General features: G+C 42.3%; 1 protein-coding gene across 2 annotated transcripts in view; it reads left to right on the top strand.

Moving 5' to 3' along the window:
• Nucleotides 1-18350, top strand: part of RRP36 (ribosomal RNA processing 36) — a 70420-nt gene that overhangs the window by 39468 nt on the left and 12602 nt on the right. For both annotated transcript variants that reach the window (XM_060248078.1, XM_060248070.1), the window contains exon 3: nt 7379-7517. In XM_060248078.1, coding sequence (XP_060104061.1) covers nt 7379-7517 — 139 coding nt within the window. The remainder of the gene's footprint in view (nt 1-7378; nt 7518-18350) is intronic.

The raw sequence follows: 18350 nt of genomic DNA, 5'->3' as shown, positions 1-18350 counted from the left end.
TTCTTAATAGCTAGAGTACTATTGGCAGTGCGATACACCACTGTGTCCAAAAATACAATGGTGTCAGGATCTCTATTAAACGAAAACTTAATGCTAGGGTGACAAGAGTCCATCCATTCAACTAAACTCTCCAATCTTTCTGCATGTTTCATAATCAAAAAGATGTCGTCCACAAACCTAACAAAAAACAATATGTCTTCAAAGAAAGGGTTAACGTCACTGTTACAATAAAAATCATTTTCCAGCACAGCCATAAACAAACAGGCAATAGATGGCGCCAGAGCGCTGCCCATCGCAACCCCTTTACGTTGCAGAAAAAATTCTTGGTCAAAACGAAAATAGTTATTTTCAATAATCAGGTCCACTAGATCCAACAAAAAAGGTGTTGGTGGATCCAAGTCCTCTCTCTGATCCAAATAACACTGAGCTGTACTTCTCAAATCCTCAAAGGGAATATTAGTGTATAATGATTGAACATCCAATGTTACTAATGAGGCATCTGCAGGGATATAAAAATCCTCAATCTTAGAGACAAAATCTGTCGTGTCTCTAATAAAACTGGGAATCTTACAAACAAAAGGCTTCAAAAAGTGATCCACAAATTTAGATAGGGGTTCTAGTAACGAACCCTTTCCTGACACAATTGGACGACCAGGAGGGGGTCTGATTTCTTTATGTACCTTCGGGAGGGCATAAAAAATAGGTACTTTAGGGTGGGGGTTATCCAAAAATTCAAACTCTTTCTTGGAGATATACCCCATTTCTCTAGCGTCTATGAGTACCATCCTCACCAATTTAGATATTCTTTCAGTTGGATCAGTGTTAAGACGTGTATAGTATTCCACATCCGATAATAATGAACCTACCATCAAGAGATAGTCTTGCCTATCCTGAATCACAATCCCACCTCCTTTATCAGCTGATTTAATTACAAGATCGGGATTATCAGATAGTTGGGATAAAATGTCCCTTTCATATTTATTCAGATTGTTGAAGTAAGGGTTTTGTTGACGCTCTAGTTGTTCAAGATCCTGAAGCACCATTCTCTCAAAAACAATAATTCGTGGGTCATCATTAGTAGGAATAAACAAAGACCTACGTCTAAAAGGTGTCCTCTGTTCACATCCCCCCTCATCTTGTCCAAACATATGTTTCAATTTTAACAGGCGACATAATTTAAATAAATCAACTCTAGTGGAAAAAGAGTCATAGTAAGGAGTGGGAACAAAGCTAAGACCCAGGTTCAAAACCCTACGCTCATCATGAGAGAGATGGTGGGATGATAAATTTATAACTAAGTCCGATGTCTCCCCCTCCTTCCTGATGGTCCTCTGTAAAAATCCCGACCCTCCCTAGATCTGCTTCTTGTGTTCCTATATGGTCTATAACGATCAGTATCATCCTCCTCTCCAGAAGTGTAAGTAGAATCATCAGCCTCTGATTCTAAATCAGAGAAACGTCCTGCCTGGTCTGCCCAAGAAACTTTTTTCTTTAGAGTAGTATTAGTTTGCCACTAGTTATAAACCTTTGACTCACTATAATCCTTCTGGTCCCTTGCAAATTTTTTCACTTTTACTTCTCTTAATTTCTTCTCAAAAGCCTTAACTTTCCCTTCTAACTCTTTCATGTTCAACTCCCACGTATTATTAGAAACCTTACTCTTTAAGGATTCCTTCAGTGTTAGTATTTCCTCTTTCACTTTCTTACCCTCCTCCAAAGATTTCTCTATAATTAGAACCATAAGGTCTAGGGAGCATTTATTAAGTATCGCTATCCACCTGTTTTTGAAGGCCACATCTTCACTAAACATAGCAGGAGGCTTCTGAATACGCAAACCTCTTGGAATACGTTTGGCCTTTATGTAGTCTGTAAGCGACACAGAATGTAAATCCATTCTAATCTCCTTTCTCAGCATAAACTCAAGTTGATTCCAATCTGAAAAGCTATCCTCATTCTTAGTTTCTAGGGTATGTACCACATTTGCCACAATTTTATCAACATCTTTGTCAGAATAAGCAAAAATGCTATCCCAGGACATATTGCCAAGGCCACTAAAAAATAATGCAAAAGAACAGTGGCAGCACAATATATGAAATACAAAAATACAAGAATACAAAATATTGTGCACAAACACTCTTAACTGGTGTATATATAAAGTTCTATTATAATGAAATGAACAGCCTACAACAGTGGGCATACATTCATACAGTATAAATAGAAATAGAAAACAACAGTCTCAAAACAATATTCCAAGGAGGACCCCACACAGTCACAGAGTTTTCAAAATGAGTACAATGACTCAAAAATAAAGTTCCACAGGAGTCCCTCCGTTGTTTGTTGACTTCTGAAGGACAAATTCTAGCCTTCACGCAAACCCCAGATTTGATTGCGTTCCGCTGCTCCTGCAGCTTCCTCGTAAGTCAACTGTAAACAACAAAAGTGACCGATAAAAACCACCCTAAACCAAAGTGATTTTAACAAAAACATACAGATACAGTAGGTCAAACAACCTGAAAAATCCAGCCAAGTTCTTTCTCAAACGCCCATTATGATATCTTAATTTGCAGCTTGGACACGTGTTTTGGAACACATCTCAAGGGTTCGCCATCAAGTTCCTGGTGTTCCTCTCCTTCAACATTTTACTGAGACTGATCATAACATAGAAGCCTTAAAATTCTTTGTGATTCAGAAAATTGGTGATAGTAGAGGTGGTGATTTACAAAGGACCATGTTACAAAAAGAGGCACGGTGGATACATCGTTTAAACACCATTGAACCCTCTGGCCTTAACCAACACAATGATTTCTCTTGTTATATATAATGTTTGGTGTTTCTTGGGTATGTTGGAGAGTGTGGTGTGGTCTCTTTTAAATGTTTAAGTAACAACAGCTGTGTCCGTCCCTTTAAAAAAAGCCGTGGGCTCTGGCAGCCCAAGCTGCAAATTAAGATATCATAATGGGCGTTTGAGAAAGAACTTGGCTGGATTTTTCAGGTTGTTTGACCTACTGTATCTGTATGTTTTTGTTAAAATCACTTTGGTTTAGGGTGGTTTTTATCGGTCACTTTTGTTGTTTACAGTTGACTTACGAGGAAGCTGCAGGAGCAGCGGAACGCAATCAAATCCGGGGTTTGCGTGAAGGCTAGAATTTGTCCTTCAGAAGTCAACAAACAACGGAGGGACTCCTGTGGAACTTTATTTTTGAGTCATTGTACTCATTTTGAAAACTCTGTGACTGTGTGGGGTCCTCCTTGGAATATTGTTTTGAGACTGTTGTTTTCTATTTCTATTTATACTGTATGAATGTATGCCCACTGTTGTAGGCTGTTCATTTCATTATAATAGAACTTTATATATACACCAGTTAAGAGTGTTTGTGCACAATATTTTGTATTTTTGTATTCCAGTCAGTAAGCAGGACTTAAGAAGATGGCAAAATGCCTTTTTAGATTTCTTCTGGAACTCAAGGCATCGTAGAATTTCATCTTCTCTACTCTCAAAATCGCCAGCGCTTGGAGGCTTGGGAGTTCCACTTCTCGAAAAATATTATTTAGCGTCCCAGTTAAAATACATTCTCATTTATGCTCTACCAGAGTGCGATACCTCTTGGCTTAGTATAGAAAAGGCTGCCTTAAAAGATGTTTTATTACATGAGAGTGTTTGGCTTGGAAAATTTGAAAGACCAAAATTAATTTTGAACAACCCATTTGTAGAACACACACTTAAAATTTGGGACCAATATAGGGAGGTTCTAACACCGGCAACGTCGCCTTTCATGTCTTTTCTTGGACAACTGTGGTTTCAACCAGGTAAAGCATTATGTGACTATAAAGTCTGGCGAGACAAAAACATTTTTCGGCTGATTGCTATTACAACCAATGGTAAACTTAGTACTAAACCACAACTAGAAGCAAAATACAAAATAACAATATCTTGGATGCAGTACTATCAGCTGTTTGATGCTTTACACAAGGTAATACCACTTACTTGTGTAAATAGAGCACAAATTCCTTTGAATCTCATTTAAAATTTGGATCATCTTCTGTTAGAGGTGCAATTTCCTGTATTTATCAATTACTTAATGGGAAAGATTGGGACCAGTGTACCTCACAACAGAACCAATGGCATAAAGACTGTGAAAAAGTATTTTCAGAGGAGCAATGGAAAAGTTCTTTATTTAAATCAAGATCTACATATATTAGAATACAAAACTTTAAGGTATGGTCTCAATGGTATGTTACGCCATATAAATTGTTCCGTAGTAACTTGACCCTGTCAAGCATGAGATCTCAAAATAACCAGTCCTTGATTTTTGAAACAAAGTATTGGTTCATTGATAATCCATTGTGCTCGGATAGGCACCAGATTGGAAGTGATACATTGTACTTCAAGAATACCAGCTTTAAGGGGCATATCAAAGAGACCTTAGGAATTCTACCCCAGCTTGCTACATTATCTACTATTGCGGTTTAGCTATATCCTGGGTTCAGACCCAAGCCTGAGAAAGTGTTCCCAGAGAGGTTTTATCTTCAAAGAGGACATTCCTGCATTTGCTACAAGTGAGAACTAAAGCAGAGGTTACATGGCTTTGATGTGCAACACATTAGAAAAACAGCTATTAATGTAGGCAAACCATAAAAGAAACAAGATGCTTGACAGACCCCAACTCCATATTGTTGGAAAGGATGTGGAGGAACTGGTACTCTGAAACATTGCTGGTGGGACTGTCCAAAAATTAAGGAATTTTGGAAATCAGTGATTAAGCTAGCCGGGGAAGTAGTAGATTTTGACATCCCTTTTTTACCAGAATCTGTTCTGCTTAATATTTGGCATAAAAAACCCTGTTCTAATCTGAAACTAGAACTTCTTTCATTATTGTTACTAGCAGCCAAAATTATTATAGCTTTATGTTGGAAATCTGATAGATGCCCCACTATTTGTCAACCGTATGATAAAGTCTAGGATTTGATGATCCAAGATAAACTGTATTCAAGTATTTTAAAATATGAAAATCCACTGTTAGCTGACAATTTTGTTGAAAAATGGTTTACTTTTCTCTCATATATCAATGAGAAACCCTCAACTAGTCTATCTGTTCCAACGAAGTATCTTGACTTTATTCTGTATTAAGTACTTGACTATATACCTTGACAGCGCTCAAATTTATGTGGTGTATTTTTTGTAAGAATTATTTTGTTTCTAGTTTGTAATATATAATTTATATTTTTGTGTAAAATGGTAGATGCCGTTTTGTTTATACGTTAATGGTTGGTTATTTTGTATTGATTTGTTAAAAATAAAAATTGTGAGTTATTAAAAAAAAGTCAAACATATTTTTCTCCTCTCACAAAAGAATACATGCTTTCCTGAGGAGTGTAAAATGTTCATTTCTTTGTTGGTGAACCTCAAAACCCATCTTTTCTGTGATGCCTTTAGCTTAACCATCCAAAATCCTCACTTCTTAGAAAAGCCAAACAAAGAATGTATAAATGTATGTCTGTGTAGCCATCCCTTGCTACACTTCACTCCCCTCCTTATATGTTAAAATTTGGATTGCAAGCTATTGAACATATGAACATATGAAGTTGCCTTATACTGAATCAGAACTTTGGTCCATCAAAGTCAGTATTGTCTTCTCAGACTGGCAGCGGCTCTCCAGGGTCTCAAGCTGAGGTTTTCACACCTATTTGCCTGGACCCTTTTTTGGAGATGCCGGGGATTGAACCTGGGATCTTCTTCTTCCCAAGCAGATGCTCTACCATTGAGCCACCGTCCATCCCTCCTATTCACAGCAAGAACCTTTTGTGGAGGTGTACATTCATTAAAACAGGGATGTCAAACTCGTTTGTTATGAGGGCCAAATCTGACATTGTCCAGCGGGGGTCATGTTGGACCAGGCCATGTGTGTACCTATTTAAGATTTGGTAGCAGAGAGATAAACTTTATAAAGGACACAATCAAACACAAAGAAATTTAAAAAAACACTTAAAATAAAACATGCTTAAAACATTAGCACTCCTTGGTCTTAAAGGTGCTTTCTTTGAATTTCTCCCATGGGATCCAGGGAGCTAGACAAAGGAAGCTCTGTTTCTTTCCTTCCTTCCCCAGGGGACCAGGAGGGCGAGGAGCCTCAGCCAATAGAAGGAAGAGAGGGTTGGCTTAGTAGCTCTGCCATGTGATTGAGAGGACCTGGCAAAGCAAACTTTCCCTCCCCATTTCCTCCCCATGGGAAGAGCCTCAGCCAGTGGAGAAAACAGAGGTTTTGCTCTGTAGCTCCTGTGCAATTGAGCAAGTCAGGCAAAGCAAGTTGTGATATAGAAGGAAGCAAGAGAGGGAGAAGGAAGCAGATGACAGCCAGTTCCTTGGGGGCCTGATTTGGCCTCTGGGCCGCACGTTTGACCCCCCACATTAAATGCTGTAATATGTTACAGGTAAGGGTGTGACCAGACTTTTTTTTTTCTGATAAAAGAGGTGCCAGAACTCTCACAAGGAAAATGAAGAAGAAACACACAGGTGTCCCTCAGTAACTTTTAAACACTTTTTGAGAATTCTGTTTCTATGAAGAGGCTTCGGAGCTCCATTCTACCATGTTCCCACAGGAAAAAAAGCCCTGGATGTAACCAAGGCTTTGTGTTTCTGCAGGTGCACAGGGAAAAAAATCACAGAATGCAGTACTGAGCTCAGAATTCAGTTTCTTGAGCATCTTAGCTTTTATTTGAAAAAAGAAAAAAGAGTAGGTTTCTAGCCCTTATAGTTGTGATGTTATTACCTAGTACTGTAGCTTATAGTCTGTGTTTCTTAGGAATGGGAAGATATCTTCAACCCAAAAAAAACACCTCAACCACAGGAAGCCTAGCTTTCCAGAGCACACACTTCAAGCACGTAAGGATCTCCTTTGCTCTATCTTGCACATTTAGGAAGCAGCTTTTATGTGGTGCTGTCCCATATGTGTATGACTTCTGTGACCCTGTGAGGTCCCGTCCCCCCCACCGCAGTGGGATTGGGTAGGAAAGATCCACATGGCTATCCCCACACAGTTTTGTTTTATTTGCACAAATACTGCAGCTGCATTGGGCTAGCACCCCAAGGAAGTAGTGGGATCTGGGTTTGCAAAAGGCTATGGGGATTTAATGCATTTCATGAACACCATGTGAGTGTGCTTTCAACCTGTCTGTGGATGAATTGGTACGGTGGTCAGGTTCAACAGAAGAGCTAACAAAGACATCAATATGGTTATATATCTGTGGAACAGGAAGGCAGTTCAATTGGCTTGCAGTTTGAATACAGAAGATGTTGTGTAAATAGAGCTGAAAAAGAAGGGTTTTGATTAACACGATTGATATTTGAGGGGAATGTCTGTGTCTTCTTTTATCTCCTAAGAATTATCTTCAGTGTCTTTTGAGGAACTGCTGAAGCTAAGAAATACGGTTGGGACCAAGGCTTATCAGCGGATGGCGATTGAGAAGACAGCAAAAAATACCACAAAACTGAAGAGGAGGCAGTCTTCAAATAAACACAGGTGAATGTGGTCCTTTAGCTTTCCAGAGCAGATAACTGCTCCGCTGCATTCTGGTGAAGGATTCTCAAATCCCTGTTCCACTTGGTAAAAGGCTTAGAGATCTCTAATTTGCCTGGAGATATGTTAGCGAGGAGAGCAATATGTTTTTAGGAGGGGTTGATTCTTAACACAGAGGTTCTTTTCTGGGTTTTTCGGGCCATGCTTTTCTGAAGAACAAAGGGTCTACCTTACAGCTTGCCCTCTTTGAGCTCCTACCATACCATTGCTGATTCCCCCCCCCCCCCCCCGCAGATGTGATCTGGAAAGGGATTTCTTCCCTGTATTCTGAGATTCTGTGAGATCCCTGTACGAGACTGCTTGGCTCTTGCTTATGTTTCAGTTGCTCAGTTTCAGTGTGTTCTGTAAATGTCACTAATGTGACAAGTAATTTGGACATTAGAGAAGACAGGGACAAAAACAGATCACAGTATTGCTCCTTCATCAGTCATCTCCTTGCAGCTCTACACATTTATTGTGTGCCATTACCCTTTGCTCCTGGTCCTGAAGCCAGGTTTCAGTCCAGATAAGAGTCCCATCCAAGGTAATTGCAGCAGACATCTGCTCTTTACTTCATCTTCAGTTCTCCCTCATCTCTTTCCAACTTCCAGCTGAAAACATCTTTTTGTCCTTTCCCCTCCCCTCTTAGTACCTTGTGCTGTTCTTTCACCTTCTACCTAAGGCTCTTGCTGGGCTTTCCAGACAATGCCAGAAGCTTCTCAAAATGTCTTCCCTTTTATGGGTTATTTATTTCTATTTTTAACTCTCCAAAGCCTTTTGAGAGATGCTTTGTACAAAAGCCCCAGTGTAGCCAGAATCAAATCAGATGTATCTATTTTTTTTAAGGGAACACTCCAAAAATTCTGCTCTGCTCATTGGTGCATTATAGAATGAAATTGGATTCAGAAGCAACCCAACACCATGACTTTAAAAAAAAATGAACTGAGCAGGATTTCTAAAATTTCCTGCATGCTGATCAGAAGCCAGTGTGTAGGGAAAATGAAAAGGAAGCAGTAGCCAATGAACTGCAGGAGCCTAATCAGCTCGAGAAATCCCACAGGGGATGTGGAAGGATAGCTGCAGCCACAGTACTGCTGTGGTTCATTCTTTGCCCTCTTCTGCCTGCCTGCTGTAGAAAGCAACACATTCTAGTTCTGCTTCAAAGCCTCTTTGGGGGGGTGGGGGGTGAAATGGACCATGGCAGTAGTGTTTTTCTGCTAAAGGAAAAGATCCTTTCTCTGGAACAGGAGCTAGCATTCCTGTCATTAAACTCTAGATGAACCATATTTACAGCTAACTAATACAACTTCATAACTAACATAATTCCCATGCAGCACTTTACTGGCTTTTAGAGGGAAAGATGAGCTCACTTTCATTTTTTGGCCTTCTTACATTTAATCTGTTTCTAGGTTTAAGGCTGGGACTTGATATATCCCCTAGAGGGGCAGGTTTTTCGAGAGCTCTCTTTCCTGGGACTAGATGCATGCATTTATTTTTCTCCTGTATCTGGAGGCTACTGTATAAAAGCTGCAGTTCCTACAAAAGGTGCATGACTTTTGTTAGTGTCACCACTGAATGACGTATAGCTGTCATGTTTTTAATGCTGCTAAAGGATTTATTCAGCATTTCATTAAGTTCATGTTAGCATATTGGTGATGCCATGTTGGTTCAAAAGACTGAAAAAGACGAAGTGGGTGACACGATAACTCTGCTGAACTAACTAACCTCTTGGGCAGTTTTTCAATCTTCCCAGGAGTTCTCTTTGTTTTTGTCTTCAGGATTCCTGGCTTAATTGGCTGTGGTGGGTCAAGCATTCTTTGAAAGGTGATAATAAGCCTGCAGTAATTCTGATGGAGGAGAGAGGTAGCAAGTAATAATGCAAAATTGTAGACCTTGTCTGAACTCTTGCTTTGCTCTAGTTAACTAAAGTATTTACTTACATAGTTCATTAGTATCCTGCCATTCTATCGGACCAGTTCATGGCAAATGAAATAAAAATAGTGCAAAGCAATGTATTCTAATTTATATGACACACAAGGTAAAAATGGTACAATACTTATTTTTCTTAATATTTATTTGCTTTTTAAAAATAAAACCTACCACATTAGATCATTGATACAGGCTTTCAGCTTTGAAACACAAATGATACTACAATTAATTAAGGGCTAAAATAACCTTCCTGTTGCATTAAAGCTTTCATAAAGAGGAGAACCTCTCCTAAATTCTACTAATCTGAGCAGTTTTGGAAAAGGCTTTCTGTAAAAGAGGTGCACTGACTGAAAAAGCCCTGCCCTTTTGCCCTTCTTGATGAAGCTTCTCTCAAATTACATTTGGGGCAAGTTCATACGAGTAGAGTTGTTGTCTCAGGTTGTCTGGAACCAGGATATGGGGGTGGGGTTTTTAAAAGTCAACCCAAGCACTTTCTGTTGGGCCTGGAAGCCAACTGGTAATTAGAGCAGATCTCATATCACTGATGTTATGTAATCTTGATTGTTTCTCCCCATTAAAAAATGGACTGCTGCGCTTTGCATCCCCAGCAAATTCTGAACACTCTTTGTGGCAGCCAGTCATATATCAGATTGCAGTAGTCCAACCTAGAGTTCACAAATGCCTGAATGGTGGCTGCCAGCACCTCTGTCTGACATGCTATAGTTATGGGATCAAGCAGCTTGGGTTATTTCAGGTATGTTGAACATCCTGAACTAGTTCAGAATGGGTCTTTTCCTCATGAGATAATGGCACAGATGTCTTTCTATCAATCTAAACATCTCCCCCCCCTTCTAAATATGTAGAAACCAAATTTATTGGACCTTGGGGCTTGAAATAAAAGAATTACAGTTCATACAAGGAGGATCTCAAGGATCTCAGTTGGGTTAGCCTTCAGGGGGTTCAGAGCACTACACAAAAACCCATCAAAGGAAATAAGAAGGCCAAATAAGGAAAAAATAAAAGTTGCTGAACTCGGTAAAAAGCTGCTGAAGATGACAGTTGGATCAAAATCAAAAAAACTTTAATTTGAATTCTGTAACTTAATATAAACTATATAGCTGCATTATAAGGGATATATTTTATATTGGGCTGAGAAGTAGTATTATGTAAAGTTTATTAATAAAAGTAATAAAGTTTATTGCTGGATTTTAGAGATATTAAAATAATAAATTTTGCATTTGATGTTCAGGAGGACGTTTTTGTTTGAAACTTTGGTCTCTTACCTTTATTTGGAGCAGTGCTTGCTTAATGAATTAGTCTTTGCCCCTGTAATTCTGACAGGAAAAGCTCTCTTAAAAAATAATAAATGCAGGTGGAAAGGGAACAGAATGTGAAGAACACTTAATCAGATGTGCACAGCCTAGATGTTTTTGTATTACTCTGTTCTATTATACACACTATTATATAAATTAAAGTGCCATACAAATTGCACACATCGCAGTAGAGTTTATTAGAATTCTCTGCCAATAGAATTACAATCTTTTCTTGAGTTCCTGTATTTACATGTTAACATTCCTTACACATTCTAACGGAGCGCTCTGGCTCACAAAAGCTTATACCACAAATAAATTAAGGTGCCGCAAGACTTGTTTTATTTTGGCTGTGACAGACAGGCATGGCTTCCTTTCTGGAATGCAAGTGAACAAAGAGGTTAGTGATGGAAACCATAGAGGGAGAGGAAGGGAGAGGGTGTCTACTAAAGGTAGTAATTCCCTGTCCTTGGGAATCAAAACCATTCATACAGGCATCAGCCCTCAGCTAGGATTTACATGGAATGAAGCAGATAGCCTGCTGCTTGCTTCTTTTCAGGCAGGAGTGTAAAGGAACAGAAGGCAACTGGGTAGAGAGAGGCTTTGCTGGCATGTCCTGTGAGACCAGTGTTACTCCCAAGGATCTTTTATGCTGCAAGGGGGACTACAGTTTAAATTACTCTGGGGCAGAGGGACATTAACCTAGAAGGATGCCAACACTCATTTTCTGCTTCCTTTTGGTCTTTTAAACTATAGTCCTCAGAGGCCAATCTATGCCCCAATCTGTGAACCTCATATATGTGTAAATTAAATATAATATTTATTTACTTGTTTAATTGGTTTCTTTCTCACTTTCTCCCCAAAGGGGCACCCGAAGTTCCTAGTTGCCATCAACCAAAAGAGCCGCATAATTTCTGTACACCCTGTGCATCATCCCAAACACACACATGCAGTAATTATTAATATTAAATGTATGCACAGCTATTTTGTTATCAGATGACATCTGAGTATATAGGATAGTTTCTCCCCACAACTGCTGAACTTTAGCCAGCCCTTGTGTATCTGGAACAAGGGAAGGCGTTGTGAGTTAGACATGGCACAAAACAGCATTCAAGTTTTCACGTTCTCCAGAACTCTTTGTTGGGTGTGATGTTAAAAAACTATTATTTCTCTGTTTTAAAATCTACCTGATACCAGAGGTGAGAGCACAGAGGGTGTAAAAGACACTGGGATATTTTGGAGAGGACAGGCCTCTTACTTCTATCTCTGACACAAGGCCTGTGGCTTGGAGATCCTCACAGTCTGTCCATCCTCCAATGGCAGCTGTTTCAAGGTGAATTACCTGCCAGCTGCAAGTTGCACTGAGCAATAGCCTTGCCCACTTTCCTGAAATGTGGTGGCGTGGCTGCCATATTGGGGAATCATGCTCAGAAGAGCCCCAAATGCCATATCAGAGAGCTGCATGTGGCTCTTGAGCCTCTAAGGGGTATCACTGCTCTACATGTTCTGCTCAGGTAGGATGTCTCAGTATTTTTAAAAAAAATCTTTTGCACAAGCCATTTCTGGACATTTTGTTGTTGGAGGGGTAGGTTGTTGATTGCCTCACTCCTAAGTATATGTGAGTCCCAAACAAAAAAACAGGGAAGTGACTTGACCATAATAATGTTCCAGCTGGAAAGAAGTCTCCATTTTTGAATATGTGAGTCCTTCCCTTGGTTTTGAAAGCTTAACTCACAGATGTCAAACATGTGGTCCAGGGGCCAAATCAGGCCCCCAGAGGGCTCCTATCAAGCCCCAAGCAACTGGCTGTCATCTGCTTCCTTCTCCCTCTCTCTTGGTCCCTTCTGCATCACAGCTTGTTTTGCCAGGCTTGCTCAATCGCACAGGAGCTACAGAGCAAAACCACAATTTTCTCCATTGGCTGAGGCTCTTCTCTTGTGGAGTAAGGGTGGAAGGCAGAGCTTGCTTTACCAGGCTCTCTCAGTTGCACAGCAGAGCTACTGAGCCAAGCCTCTCTTCCGTCTATTGGCTGAGGCTCCTCCCCATCCTGGTCCCCTGGGGAAGGAAGGAAAGAGCCAGAGCTTCCTTTGCCCAGTTCCCTGCATCCCATGGGAGAAATACAAAGAAAGCACCTTTAAGACCGACAAGTTCTAATGTTTTAAGCATGTTTTATTTTAAGGGTTTTAAAAAAAATCTTTAATTGCTTTTGTCTGTATCCTTTGCAAAGTTTATATCTCTGTCACCAAATCTTAAATAGGAGCACACATGGCTCGGCCTGACATGGCCCAGCCCAACAAGGTCTCATTTGCCTCCCCCAAGGCAGAATAAAGAGGCGGACACAAATACATTGGTAAAACTATGGGCCACTTTATTAAATAACACTGCAACGGCAAGGGCAACCAAACTGCAGCCAGGTCAGGGCCAGGGGTCTCCTCAGACCGCTCCCCAGCCATTTTCAGCGGGCGAGAGACCCGGCCCCCCAGCCGGAGCTGTGTGTCACAACTCCCGTGTGTCACAGGCCCAGCAGGGAGGCTCGCACCAGAGGGTCCAGACACCAGACGCGCATCTCAGTGAAAGACCCATTCAATCGAGTCTCCAGGACAGTCTGCATTCACACACCTCGGGTCACCAATACCCAAAGGTTGATCCTGCCAGACCCTAACTCCCCAAAAGGGGGAGGCTAACCGGTCCTCCCCAGGCTGCATGGCGCCATAAACCCAGCAAAACCTGCCACAACTAAGGCCAAGTCTCTACTTAGGGCTTAGCACCCACCGAAAGGCCCAAGGCCAACACAAGCCCTTGCCGAAGATCCCTCAAGAAAAGCATATTACCCTTTTCCGAGAGATGCACCCCATCCCCTCTGTAGAGGTCAAGACATTCCGAAGAAATATTCAGATGAGGCCAATGGTGGCCCAAACCACTCTCCAGTGCCTTGTGAATCTCCTTATTTACTCTGTAACGAGCCCTCTCTATCCCAGCTGGATTCCAAGCACAGCGCCACACCAAGCGCGGAATTATGGCCAACCAAACTATAATGGTACCGGGCCATCTGTTCCTAATGTACTTGAAATCATCTCGAGCTTGCAAGATCAAAGCCTTACCTTTAATCAGCCCGAGATCATTCCCCCCCGGTGAATAATTAAAACCTGAGGAGGAGGGCCCACACACCCATGAAATAAAAGCGGTAGCAAGCCGGGCCACTGAAGACCCCGGCGCCCCCGCTGTTCAACCGTAACATATTTGCTGAGCCCCAGCTAAGAGCCAATGGCAGTTCTCCGAGCTTGATGTGCCGCCCAAAACACATAACTGTGCCCGCAGATGAGAACTCGGCTCCTCTGGCCAGGAACAACAGCATCTAAAAAGAGAAACAGATAAGTTATAAAACCCAACCTTAAACTACCCCCAGCTCCGAATAACAACGCTAAGAATGGAGCAAAGGGTGAATATAACCTTTATAAGCCTGAGACCGCCAACGGCCAAGGCACTGGATGGACGAAGAAGAATAACCCAAGGCCGTGGCCGTAGAGGCCGCCCCAATTCTAAAGGAGTGAGTACCAAACCTCACTCCAGACAACCCCAACAAAGCTAAAGCCCTAGACGTCACTGCCCCAAACTAATGTTTTGTCAGAGGGCTGCCTCCAAAATGACAAAACAACAACCCTTCGCAGCCTCCCCGCAAGGCCAAATAATCGGCGAATGCGGAAACTGGGCAAAGCTCCACTTCTGAACACAGACCCAACTCCAACACAGTCCCAATGCCCTCTTGATCCATCTTGGATCAGCGGATGGTAAGAGCCGACTTACCCCCCATTAACCTAATATCCCTTAGTGACAAAGCCCTGCCAGAAACATCATTCCTGGAGTTTGCCACCAATTCACTAATCCTCAGTGCGCCAAAGAAGGCCACCAAAGAGGCTGCGTGAAATAAAACAGCCTCAAAATGAGACGCACAAACTGCTCTCCACGCCCCTTTCAAACCCCTAAGAATCTCAGGAGGCATAGGGTTCCTGGTATCAGGCTTAGGCCCAACCTCTCTGGACCACCCTTCCAGCATCTTTCAAATACGAAATTCTGCTGTTTCCTCCTTATACCCTAACGCCTTGCTAGCAAAGGCCAGCGCAGACATGCGTCCCCTAATTGATCGCACAGCCAATCCCTTACATTTTAAGGAAACACAATAATGGAGCAACTGCTCCACCGGGAGGGGCCAAACAATGCGATACCCTACCTCGGCCCTAAAGTCTTCAAACTGCCGCACAGCACATTCGTAAGACTTCCTGGTGCTAGGCACAATGGCTAGGCCTATCGCTCTGCAGGCCTCGGCTCTCCAATCAGCCATAGCTCCTGGGGCATTGGTGCCACCTCCAGATCAGTGTCCGGGGCCAGCTGAGGAAACCTCTCCATCTGTTTACGAGAGAAAGCGTCAGCCACCCCATTATTCACCCCAGGAACATGCTTGGCCAAAAACAAAATGTTATGCCTCAGGCAACGCAGAGTGAAGGCCCTCACCAACCTCATAACCCGTTGCGATTTGGATGAAAGGAATTAATAACATGAACAACAGCCATGTTGTCGCACTAAAATGAACAGTGCGATCGACCATATCACTCCCCCACAGCCAAACTGCAACCAAAATGGGGAAAAATTCCAAAAACGTGAGATCCCGGCTCAAACCAGCCTGCACCCATGAATCCAGCCACAGCTCCATGCACCAGTGTCCACAGAAGTAGACCCCAAAACCTAATGACCCAGCAGCATTGGACATGACCTGAAGCTCCGCCTCAAGCCTCATGTCCTCTCTCCAAAAAGAAATACCATTAAAGGATTCCAAAAACTCCTGCCACACCCACAGGTCCTCCCTCATGCTGCTAGTAACCCTGGTCCTGTGCTGGGGCAAGCGAAGGCCCGCCATAGCATCACAAAACCTGCGAAGAAAAGCCCTACCCAGGTCAACCACTTTGCAAGCAAAGTTAAGATGCCCAACTAACTGCTTCAGCTCAAGAACCGTAACCTTCTTTTTGAGGAGGAAAGTATTAATCCTTTCCTTCAAATCCTCCAGCTTATGGCAAGGAATTCTGGACGATTGCGCTAAAGTGTCCAGCTCAATCCCCCAAAACACAAGGCAATGGGCCGGGCCCTCTGTTTTTTCCTCGGCCAATGGCACACCCAACCCAGCAGCCAGCTCAATAAAGCCGGACAACAACTGAGTGCAGCATTCAGAACCCGCAGGGCCCACAAACAGTAGTCATCCAAATAATGAACAACATCCTGTAAACCCACTTTCTCACGCACAGCCCATTCAAGAAATGTTCTGAAACACTCGAAAGCAGCACACAATACAGAGCAGCCCATAGGCAACGCCCTGTCCATGTAAAATTGCCCTGCAAAAGAGAAACCCAAAAGCTCAAAATCATCCGGATGGACAGGGAGAAGGCAAAATGCAGATTTGATACCGCATTTAGCCAACTCAGCCCCCTGACCACAGCGTCAAACGACGCCCACGGCCTAATTGAAGGTATTATACCTAACTGAGCATAGTTCCTCAGGTATCCCATCATTAACAGAAGAACCCTTGGGGTAAGAAAGGTGGTGAATCAAACGAAATTCACCAGGCGCCTTCTTTGGCACCACCCCTAAAGGGGAAACCCTAAGGTTAACCACTGGAGGACTAGCAAATGGGCCTAAAATCCTGCCCTCTGCCAGCTCCTTGGCAATCTTAGCCTCCACTACGTGCTCTAAACCCTTAACTGAACTGAGGTTCCGAGACCAAGTTGGTACCCAAGAACCCTGAAAAGGAATTCTAAAACCTAACGTAAAACCGTTCAACAAATATAAACTGTCAGCCCTACGTGGGTACCTACGAAGCCATTGCTCAAGAGTTCCCTTTATCAGGCTGGGGCTCTTTTCCAGTTTGGGAAGGACCCCCACCTGGTCTTTTCTGACCCTTGCATGGCCGAACTCTTGGACAGTTGTTAAACGAGTGTGGGCCAGCACACAGGGGGCATTCATGCTTGAACTGGCAAGCTTTCCGACTGCACGCCCCCTGTGACCCAAACTCCCAGCAAAGCAAGCGGGGTTGAACCACCTGCCCCGCAGAGCTGCGGGAAGATGATGATGAACTGGAAGGAGAAGAGGAACCCTTAGAAACTTAGTGACCACTGTCAGAGCGGTCCCCCAGATTGGGCTGCGCAGGTGACATCACTTGCAGCCACAACTGTTGGTGAATCCGATCCGAAGGGAGAGAAGGGTACAACGCAGCCCTCATCCTGAATTCCTGGTCATATTGAATCCAGGCTGGGCCGCTGAACATCGTATACCCTTTGTATATGATGTCCATGTACTGAATCAGCGCTGCCGCCCGCATCCAATTGTTCCTGCATTTTCTCCATTGAAAGAGCCCTTGTTCAAGGCTGCTTGGCTTCAGACATTTTAAAAAAAAACCACCAAAAATTTTAATTCACAAATTTCGTATTCAGCTATCAGATTCAAGAGATTTGGGCTTACTTTTATAATAAACTTTATTTCATCTTCCTCGGAGCTTCCTAGCCCAAGATATGAATTTTTAAAACTTTTAAACCCTTCAAAAAATAACAAAATTTTTGATCTCCCCAATTTTCAATTTGACTATCAGGTTCAATAGATTGGGACTTGCCCTTTATGGCAAGCCCAATTTTGCCGTCCTCTGAGCCCCCAAAGTCCAGATATTTATTTTTAAAGTCTTTCCGGGGGGAGGAAAATGCCGAGCTGAGCTGTCTCTCATAACGGGAGCAGGCTGGAAGGCAAATTAATGCCTACTGCCTACTTTTCTCAGTTAGAGAATAGTCCAAGACATGCATGGAAAACTTTGAGATTTACCTGGGCTTAAAGGGAGCCCCGGAGGGGGACTTCTTTGAGGCTTTGAGGGGTCTCAGGGGAAGTTGCATAGTCATCATCTGCAGAAGTGCCCAGAGTCATTTATTTGACATAAGCTCGTCAAGATCCTAACCTTCTTGGACATTGCTAAACATCTAAAGCTTTGAAAGACCAGTGGAAACTTGGATAATTGGAAGAAAAGGTACAGAAGATTATTTTTTCATTCTGGAGCTATTTATAGCTTAAAGGGACAAAATTAAAAGGTGGGAAAAGAAAGTATAGAAAGCTTGGAAGAAGAGGGAAGGAAGAGGCAAAATCTGGATTTTATAAATATAAAGGACAGTGTTAAAACTGCTAAAAAGTGAGAAGGAATTTATTGTTTTGTCTACTTGCGGTTTGGAAGTAAAAGCAACATCATCATACTGGAACAGACCTGCAGCACATCTGAGCAAGACAGGAAATACGTCAAGTATCGTGAGATCTCCGTGTGAGTTGGTGGCAACAAAAACAGGAAGCAGTAGAAAGAAAACCTACTCTAGGAATATATACCATTGAGAAACATCGGTGGTCATTGCTGGGAGGCTAAATTAAAAACATTGTTTTTAAAAGAATTTGGGACATTAAAAATTGTTGGAATCGACTGAAAAGAGGGTAAGAAGATAAGTACTATTGGTCATATTTTTGTGGGCTCCTCAGAATTTTTTAA

Source organism: Heteronotia binoei, chromosome 1 (genome assembly GCF_032191835.1).
Source record: "Heteronotia binoei isolate CCM8104 ecotype False Entrance Well chromosome 1, APGP_CSIRO_Hbin_v1, whole genome shotgun sequence".
NCBI lineage: Eukaryota > Metazoa > Chordata > Lepidosauria > Squamata > Gekkonidae > Heteronotia > Heteronotia binoei.
The sequence above is the reverse complement of the archived record's forward strand: the minus strand, read 5'-3'. Positions and strand labels throughout refer to the sequence as shown.